At 31.9% G+C, this 9,736-nt stretch overlaps 1 protein-coding gene across 1 annotated transcript; it reads left to right on the top strand.

Moving 5' to 3' along the window:
* The first annotated feature begins 3,627 nt into the window (after positions 1 to 3,627).
* Positions 3,628 to 7,999, top strand: LOC143574458 (hydroxymethylglutaryl-CoA synthase-like). Its single transcript, XM_077059071.1, has 11 exons — positions 3,628 to 3,847; positions 5,042 to 5,148; positions 5,230 to 5,506; positions 5,609 to 5,767; positions 6,638 to 6,711; positions 6,796 to 6,871; positions 6,975 to 7,030; positions 7,120 to 7,207; positions 7,292 to 7,432; positions 7,518 to 7,667; positions 7,742 to 7,999. The coding sequence occupies exons 1-11, from the start codon at positions 3,782 to 3,784 to the stop codon at positions 7,922 to 7,924; spliced, it is 1,377 nt and encodes a 458-aa protein (XP_076915186.1). The 5' UTR covers positions 3,628 to 3,781; the 3' UTR covers positions 7,925 to 7,999.
* The last annotated feature ends 1,737 nt before the right edge of the window (positions 8,000 to 9,736 follow it).

Below are 9,736 nucleotides of genomic sequence, written 5' to 3'. Positions count from 1 at the left end.
TACCTTACTGAATAAATTTTATAATAATAAACATATTTTGCTTTATATATAAATCTCCAAAGAGATGTTTGTTATGTGGTTTGAGTTTCAACCTTGTTCTTTAACTTTATAGCATTATATGGCTCTTCCTAACTTCACCATATAGAGTGAGTTGGACACGAGAACTTAATAGGGGCACCCCTCCCGTTTTTCTGGTTAGAAGAATTGGCAGTCATCCGGAGTATACTTTTTTTCCGATGGCCGACCTGCAAGTTATGAAGAAGAAGGAGGAGAATATATATTTTATTATATTTTTGTCCATTCTGTTTACAAGATAAAATGCTACTAACCTACAAATAGACCACTGGAGTGCACCAACTACAAATGTGATGTTTTTAAATTACTTTTTAGATTTTATAAAAGTAATTACCTTTTTAATATAATGAACTTTGCTTTGCATATATAATGATATAATCAATTAAGTTACTGTATTTTTTTTAATTTAACTTATCCGCTAGATTTACCTTAGAATTCGTGAAAAATGAAATGCAATGTGAAAAATGAAATGTAGGTGAATAAATTAATATAAATATAAAAGCTATAAGTATAAATATAGTTTGAACTTTGAATTTAATTGTTTAAAAACTATAAATATAAGTTCTAATATTTTTGACACCCATTTAAATATTCAAATTCCGGCCCCTTCGACTTGAATGTTCAAGTTCCGCCACTGGCACAAAGTGTAAATTAGAAGAGAAAACATGGATAGTCGGTTGGGGGAGAGATGAATAATGAAACCTATGTGCTAAATGATAAAGATATGATGAAATATATTTTATACAACTAAAGCATTTATATATAGAACTTCCTCGTTGTCATTCCTATAACTAAAATATGAAGCTTATGTAAGGTGAAAAATGCAAGATTTTTATGATTTTTACTAAATTTTATAGACGCAAATAGAATTAGAGATGCTCATATGATGATATGAATGCCCGAGTGTGTATTTCTAGGGATGGCAACGGGCTAGGTATTGGTAATTTCATTTCTATACCCGTTTGTAAAACCGTGTCTTATACCCGGCCCATTACCCGTCAGGTATCGGGCATACCCGTGGGTATCGGGTATACCCGTTGGGACTTTCAGGTACATTTTTTTTAATTATTATAATTATTTTATTCCTTTTATTCATACAACAACTATTATAAATTTAAATATAATGCACTCATATATAAAAACGTGGCAATAAATAAATAATATCATTATAATTTTTATATAATTTCTTATATATATGCTTCACAACCTATGAAATACAAAGAATTTTTCGGGTATATAATTGGGGTAAACAGGTATGTATTTTTGGGTAATCGGTCTGGGTATCATCTAATCCCATAACCCGTCCCCGCGAATATTTTTAAATGCTAATCTCATACCTATCGGGTTTCGGGTATACCCGTCCCATCAGGCTACCCATCAGGCTCAGGCTTTTTTGTCATCCCTATGTTTTCCCAATCTGATCTCTATATTTAATCAAAAAAACCTTAATAACTCACTCCATTTAACCCCGAATTATTAGGGGAAAACAAACACATCACCTTAAAGTATGTGAGGAAAGTTTGCAATTATAAGATGAGATTTGAGTGATTTGTGAGTATAAATTATATGGTGCAGAGAGAAAATGTAGTGATTTTTATAATTTTAGGGAAACAAAGTTTGCTCATATTTTTTTTTAATATTTGTTGAATTGGTTATGATTAGAAGAGAGAGAAAACTGTAATGATAAATATATAAAAACTATATTTTTTAATTAAGTATGAGAGAGAAATGTAGTGTAATTATAGAGATGAAGATGATGGATATTTTGATAATGTTCTTAAAAGCGTAAATTCACCTCCATATCTATTTTTTCATATTATTTGTGTAGGTGTGAGGGAAAGAAGGAAGAAAAATAATTAAAAAAGGAATAAAAGTATATTGTTTAATTAAATAAGAAATATACATGCGGATGTGTTGTGAGAGGTTATTAGAAAGTGAGAGATGCATTCTAAAAAATGAAATGATTTAGTTAAATTATATAGATGGATTCTATGAATGATCTAAGCACCTCTAAACTAGAATAAAAACTTATGAATTAACAAGGATGATAAAAACAAACGTTATCAAATTCTACATTCTTTAAGTAACAATCTATATCTTTTGAGTTCATGGTACATGCATAATTAATTAACAGAATAAACCAGATATAGAACATTATAATTTTGTTGAAGTATTCCATCTTAAGCAATTCAATTCTTAAAAGAAACCTACTTTTATTTTGTTTCCTAAGTAAAAGTAATTTTAAACATTTTAATATCTAATAGTTTAATATAAAATGAAAACAAGTAGTTAGCTATACGTGTTGTCATAATTAAAATAGGAAAACGATATATGACGTCATTATAAGACAAATGATACATAATTTTATGAGAGATCTCTATCCATACAAATTTAGCTATACCAAACCCAAAAAAATAAGTATCTTATTCTAAAGTTAGATATTTATAAAACTAATACCCTTAGATATGTAGACGAAAAAAATAGACGATATTTATATAGTGGCATGAATGAATATCAAACTCGTAGTGTATGGTGAGTGAGTTATATAATAAATTATCATTTAGCCTAGTGAAGATGATAAAAGTACGTTTGTTTATATATGTCAATATGCGAATAATATCATTATCACACGTAGCGGTATAAACAAGTGTAGGTAAATTTGAGTTGAGTTGGGCTTGTTTTAAAACTATATTTATAAAGTTTGAGCTTGAGCACAACTTGCTTAATCAAGGAAGAATTTATGAGGCCTCAAGTGGTGCCCGAGCTATTCTAGACTATCTTAACAAAGTGCAATACTAGTGCATTTTTTTTTATTATTTGTTTTGTGTATCGGATACCACTTAACTCTACTCCAAAAATAATTTTGGGATAGCCCCTTGATTTTTCTTCTATATATGCCACAATGATTATTATTTATTTATTTCATTTTATTGATATACATTATTTATACAAACGTGACTTATAATAATTAATCACTGTATACTTATATACTTAATATAACTGCCTCGTTTAAGCGAGTCAGACATGTTACTTAATCTTTGGCTCAATCTCGTTTACTAAAAGAGCTTTAATATGAGCTCGAGACCACAACTCAGCTCATTATAAACGTTATACTACGTGTGTTAAAAATAATCCGAATCCGTATCCAAAAATTCAAATATCCGAAATTTTGGATTCAGATAGTGACTTTGAAAATTTTCGGACAGTTCAAATAAATATTATTTATAAATATCGGAATATTTAATATATTTCAGATAATTTTGTCGGATATTTTCGGATATCCGAAATATTTTTAAAAGTTGTTTTTTAAATTTGTTATAATAATTTTTTTTTTGAAATTCAGAAATCTGAATCTGAACCCGAAATGTACGGATATCCGTCTTTGAACACACCTACGCTATACGAACCAATCTCGAGTATCTCACGCTCAACCCAGACCCGGTCATTCCCAATGGCAAAAGAGTAAATAAACCTAAAATAAAGGGTAAAAGTATATCATAGTGAGCAAGAGTATAGCAAGTTCCCTGTTTGTATGTATATATATAAGCAAGCACCAGCAGCAGCAATAGCATGTAACGCCTCCACCTTCTCCTCACAAAAGATTCCTCCGGCGTAATAATAATATCAATCAAATTCCGGCAACCAACCAACCGGAGTTCAGATCGTTTATTATTAATTAATTCTTCATCGCCGGAACTGCAATCCAATGGCTCCTCAAAACGCTGGAATCCTCGCCATCGAAATCTACTTCCCTCCTACTTGTATCCAACAGGTATTATTATTATTATTCTACTTCTTAATCTCTTTAACCTAATTTATTTACTTGTACCGTACAACTCCTATTCTACTCTTCGTACGGATTCATTTCAATTCAATTTAATTCAATTCACACTGAATATTATTGGATAATAATAATTTGTTTATTGTTAGGTTATGGATTTAGGTAAACAGTACTACATTTTGGGAATTATTAAGTGCTAATTGTTATTATGACTTAAATAAGCTGTTAATTTGTTAGACTTTATTATATTTGTTTGACCTCCAATAAGTTTGGTGTCTGGTTAATAAGGGCGGATCTAACCTTGTGGTATGCGGTCCGCCGTCCCTTGAGATATTTATTTTTAGTACAGACTCTTGTGAGAAAATTTTCTAGGTCCGCCACTATGTGTATGGATCTAATAAATAAATAAATAAATCCGTTTGTTGTAGATTTAGAGTCTTTTTTTTGTTTATTTATTAGGATGTTTCACAAGCTTTATGAGGATTGAGTGTTTTTAGCGAATTGGAGCGGAAGGTATATTAAGGACTATAGTGTTAATAGGCTTATTAATGATTTGTTTTCGAATATTATATAGCAAACTAGTACAAGACTTTCATGGACTGTATTTGTGTACGCCTCTTATATGGAATATAGTTGTTGGTAGAACTAATAAACATATCCGTATTTCGGAGATTTAGTTTTTTTTATTACTATTATTATTTTTTATTTTTATATGACAAGCTCTATGAGGATTCGGAGCCGAGGGTCTCTTTGGAAGCAACCTCTCTGTTCTTTGGAACAGAGGTACGGTTAGCCTAGATCCCACCCTCCCCAGACCCTGTTTGTAGCATTGCTATTTATGGGATCTTACTAGGTATGGTTGTTGTTGTTGTTGTAAGCTCTATGAGGATTGAGCAATGATGATACATGTTGTCATGTTTGGATCAAAAGCTTTGTTTATACAAGTGTTTTTTTTTGTTGAATTGCAGCTTAATAAGTTGCTTATTTTTTACTTGATCTGTTTTCGGTTTTGTATTGCTAACTACTTTAAAACAGGGTTATGAAGCTAAAATATAAGGCTGTTATGCAGTGCATTTATGTTTGCCTCGTATTTGGAATATAGGTGTTGGTTAATGCAATATGTTGGTTGTATTTTGTTACTAGAAATGAGGTCTTTATTGCTATATTTGGTTATTACTTTATCAGGATGTCCTAGAAGACTTTGATGGAGTGAGTAAAGGAAAATACACCATTGGTCTCGGACAAGATTGCATGGCGTTTTGTTCAGAGGTTGAAGATGTCATTTCTATGGGGTCGGTATCTTTTTCTTAAAGGATCAATATATTATATTTGTATACCATCATTGGATTAATAATTTAATATTTCATTTTCAGATTGACAGCTGTCACTTCACTACTTGAGAAGTATGGGATTGATCCAAAACAAATCGGTCGGTTGGAAGTCGGTAGTGAAACTGTGATAGACAAGAGCAAATCCATCAAAACCTTTTTAATGAAAATCTTTGAAGACTGTGGGAATACAGACATTGAAGGTGTTGATTCAACCAATGCTTGTTATGGTGGAACTGCAGCATTGTTTAACTGTGTGAATTGGGTAGAAAGTAGTTCATGGGATGGACGATACGGATTAGTTGTCTCTACAGACAGTGCGGTAACTGTCCCATATTTACTAAAAATATAATCTAAAGTTTGATATTTGTTAAAATGCAAATCGAGTCATTATCAACTGCTGACTGGACATTACTTTGACTAGGTTTATGCTGAGGGACCGGCTCGACCGACAGGTGGAGCAGGTGCGATTGCTATGCTCATAGGCCCGGATGCTCCTATTGCATTTGAAAGCAAATTAAGGGCTAGCCATATGGCCCATGCTTATGACTTCTACAAACCTGATCTTGCAAGCGAGTATCCGGTATTTCTCAATCCAATAACAAAAGTTCATGGTTGGCCCAAAAGCTTAATTTTTCCTACGCTTATAAACGAACTGAACGAACAGGAACGAAACATGTTCGTGTTTGTTTAACTTTAACTAGACAAAGGATCTAACGTGAACATTTTTTCGTGTTTGTTAAGAAAATGAACGTGCTCGTGTTTGTTTGTTAAGAAAATGAACATGTTTGTGTTTGTTTATGCTTGTTTGTTAACAGTATATACTATAGACGAACGAATGTGACTGAACATAGGTGAACAGACACAACTGAGTAAAAGTAGTTAAAACTTGAAAGTAATGTGAAGAACAATGTGTTGGGTCTAAAAAGTTATTAAAGCTAGGCTAAATTGTAATGGACAAAAAAATTTAATTGAATCATTAATGAACGCAAATTAACAAACTTAAATACTACATGTAAAGTAACGAACATAAACGGATTTAAATGAACGGACGTTCATGAGCATAAATGAATGAGGCAGGCATGTGTCTTGTTGTTTCGTTAACCAAATGAACAAGATTTTTTTCTCACGTTCTTTCGTTTATTAAATAAACAAACGTAAACGAATTTCCCACGTAATGGTTCACAAACTGTTACTGAACGTTCGGTTCATTTACAGGCCCAGTTTTCCCCCAAATAGTGAGCATGTTAAGTATGATTACAGGAATTCTATTGTTTTCAATAACAATTGAATACTTGAAAAAAATTATTTTTATGGTTTATGCATCAAATATACACTTTGGATGACTTTCGGTTAGTGATAAAGCATAACCCGAATCAATCCATTTACAAGTGAGGGAATGAGGGCCAATACCGCCACTTTTATTTCTAATAACTACTGAACATTGTCTTAGGTTGTTGATGGAAAGCTATCTCAAACTTGTTATCTAATGGCACTTGATTCTTGCTACAAAGGATACTGTCAAAAGTAAGGTTTCTATTAAGTTATTAATTTAAACTCCAATATTGCATTATATTACAAGACAGTTAACCAAAGTCTTGCAAATTATAGATATGAGAAATTGCAAGGCAAGCAATTCTCAATGGCTGATGCTGACTATTTTGTATTTCATAGTCCATATAACAAGGTTATTATAACTTTATCCATTATATTATTTGCTTTCTGGCTTGACTACTTATGAATCTTCAAGAAATAAATAGTTGAACTTACATTTATTTGAATTTATGCAGCTTGTACAAAAGAGCTTTGCTCGTTTGGTGTTCAATGATGTTGCTAGAAATGCCAGGTGATGATCATATGTGTGTGTGTGTATATATATATCAGATTTTCCATTCTTACTAATTTCTCAAACAATCAATCTCCTGTTATTTATAGCTCTGTTGATGAATCTGCCAAAGAGAAGCTAGGACCGTTTACATCTTTAAACGGAGACGAGAGCTATCAAAGTCGTGATCTTGAAAAGGTACCTTTATCATTTTATACCATATTATAAAATCAAATCAAATATATAGTTTAAATAAAAATCAACAATCAACACGTTTTACAGGTGTCCCAACAAGTGGCAAAACCCAAATATGATAAAAAGGTGCAACCGGGAACGTTGATTCCCAAACAACTGGGAAACATGTACACTGCATCTTTATATGCTGCATTTGCTTCCCTTATCCACAACAAGACTAACTCTCTGGTATATTTCTCGTTGACCAATTTGCCCTTATAAATCTGTCCATTTACAGATTCTAAAACCGTTGTTACTTTTCATGCAATTTCAGGATGGAAAACGCGTGATGATGTTCTCATACGGGAGTGGATTAACCGCCACAATGTTTTCACTACGTCTTACAGAAGGCAAATCGCCTTTTAGTTTGCAAAACATTGCAAAGGTCATGAATGTTGAACATAAGTTGAAGACAAGAACAGAGGTATGCAATTATTCAAAATAAATAATAAATTATATAATAATTAAATCTATAACCAAATAACTGTATACGTGCAGTTGGAGCCTGAAAAATTTGTGGAGCTAATGCACGTGATGGAGCACAGATATGGTGGCAAGGATTATGTGACAAGCAAGTACACGAGTCATCTTGCTCCGGGCACCTACTATTTGACTGAAGTTGACATGAAGTACCGGAGATATTATGCAAAAAAAGGGACCGAGGTGGCGAACGGTCATTGAAGTTTTAAAATTGGTGAGTTGACTCAGTTTCATAGACTTAAGAACAATTTCTACAAGTAATGGTGTTATGGTTAGTGGTGATTGTTGTAATAATTTGCTTTTATTTGTTTTTCTTAAAGTACTTGAAATTTGTCGATTATTAATTTTATGTACTTTTAATCTATTTATTAATAATTGTTCATGTTCCGACATTATTCATATTATCGAAAAACTAACGTCAGTTAATTTCAAGGATCAAATGCGTTACATGTCGATAAACAGTGATGATCAAATACTAAATTGTATTATGATGAGCATTCATGTAACCATTTATATTTTTAATGTAGTCATTTGAATATTGTGGGACTAACAATTGAGTTGGACAAAAGAAATTGTTATCGCATCCCAAATTCGATTCCCGGCCCATGTGGATTCATATTAGGATAACGTGGGTTGTATGCGGGTGGTAAGCCTTTTAGAGTTCTTGGTAACCGGTTGCACCGGTTGTTGAAAAGAAAAAAACATACATAAATTTGTGTTCTACTTAAAAAAGAAATGGTCCACTGGAGGTGGTTAAATGAGTTAATGTTTGGATCCTTACCTCTAAAGTTTATGCATAACCATGCTTCTTTGAAAACAAAGTGTTGAAAAACATGGATACAAACCTCATTGAATTATATTCTTTTAATGCACATAAGTTGATTATAGTTTCAAGTTTCAACTGAACTTAACTCTTAATTCAGTTTAACAATAATATCCATGTTCAAATAAATGGCATTACCTTTAAGGCTATGTGTAGTGGAAGGGCTACAAAATGGGGCGACTTGTGATATGTGACGCCAGTCAGTGAAAAGTGAATTTTTGTTTTAAGAGTGTAGTGGTGTTGTAGCTATATATATATATATATATATATATATATATATATATATATATATATATATATATATATATATATATATATATATATAGGGGCAGGTTTAAAAGAGAACTCAAAAAAATTGGAGAGCTGGAAAACTTTTCATTTTGCATGTAAAAAAAATAATATAAAGCTCGATTTTTCATTAAAAAAAATAATTTTAGCATAAACTTTTTTGGACTTTCTGTTTATAAATACATGTAGAAGACATTCCAATAAAAAAATAATTTTGCAAATTTTTTTTATTTTTACCGTTTTTATTGAAAAAATATATATACACACACACACACACACACATATATATATATATATATATATATATTTATATTTAAAACGACTTTTACATGTGTTTATATGTAAAAACTCTAAAAATATTATGTACAAATGTGTTTTTTTCATGAAAAATGATTTTTTTTTATTTTACATGTAAAATGAAGAGTTTCATAGTTTCTCATTTTTTTTGAGTTCCCTCTTAAACATGTCTTTATATATATTACACACACATTTGAATATAATAATAATTTTCAAAACAACATAACATGCGACAAATACTTGTTGCCCCCCCCCCTCCACAATTATCGCCCGGGGGCGGTGGTCAGTGGCGGACCCAGGAATTATTTTCTTGGGGGACGACATCGGGACTTAACACTAATTTTAAGGGGGGCGATCGAGATTTTCACATACAAATAACACTAAAAAATAGAATTTAAGGTGGGCGGCAGCCCCCCTTAGTTTGCTAATAGGTCCGCCAATGGCGGTGTTCTATGATTTTGTAGCCTCTTGTCGTCTGTTTTGCCGACCCATTACGTATGGCCTTTGAAGAAACACTAGGTTAACCCTGGGTTGATTATGGATAATCTGGGGTTTAAGTAATGTTTCCCACGAGGATGAGGTCCAGCAGAGAAGGTTGTTCTTCA

The sequence above is a fragment of the Bidens hawaiensis genome, unplaced genomic scaffold (genome assembly GCF_021521415.1).
Source record: "Bidens hawaiensis isolate Kalapana, Puna unplaced genomic scaffold, B.hawaiensis_p1.1 tig00026938_1, whole genome shotgun sequence".
Taxonomy (NCBI): Eukaryota; Viridiplantae; Streptophyta; class Magnoliopsida; order Asterales; family Asteraceae; genus Bidens; species Bidens hawaiensis.
This window is presented reverse-complemented; position numbering and strand designations above follow the sequence as displayed.

Bases quoted from the DNA above. Each gene is read 5' to 3' on its own strand.
- LOC143574458 (XM_077059071.1), top strand. From the start codon at position 3,782: ATGGCTCCTCAAAACGCTGGAATCCTCGCCATCGAAATCTACTTCCCT. The intron at 5,149-5,229 runs GTCGGTATCTTT...TTTCATTTTCAG, and splicing joins GAAGATGTCATTTCTATGGG to ATTGACAGCTGTCACTTCAC. The intron at 6,712-6,795 runs GTAAGGTTTCTA...TGCAAATTATAG, and splicing joins TACAAAGGATACTGTCAAAA to ATATGAGAAATTGCAAGGCA.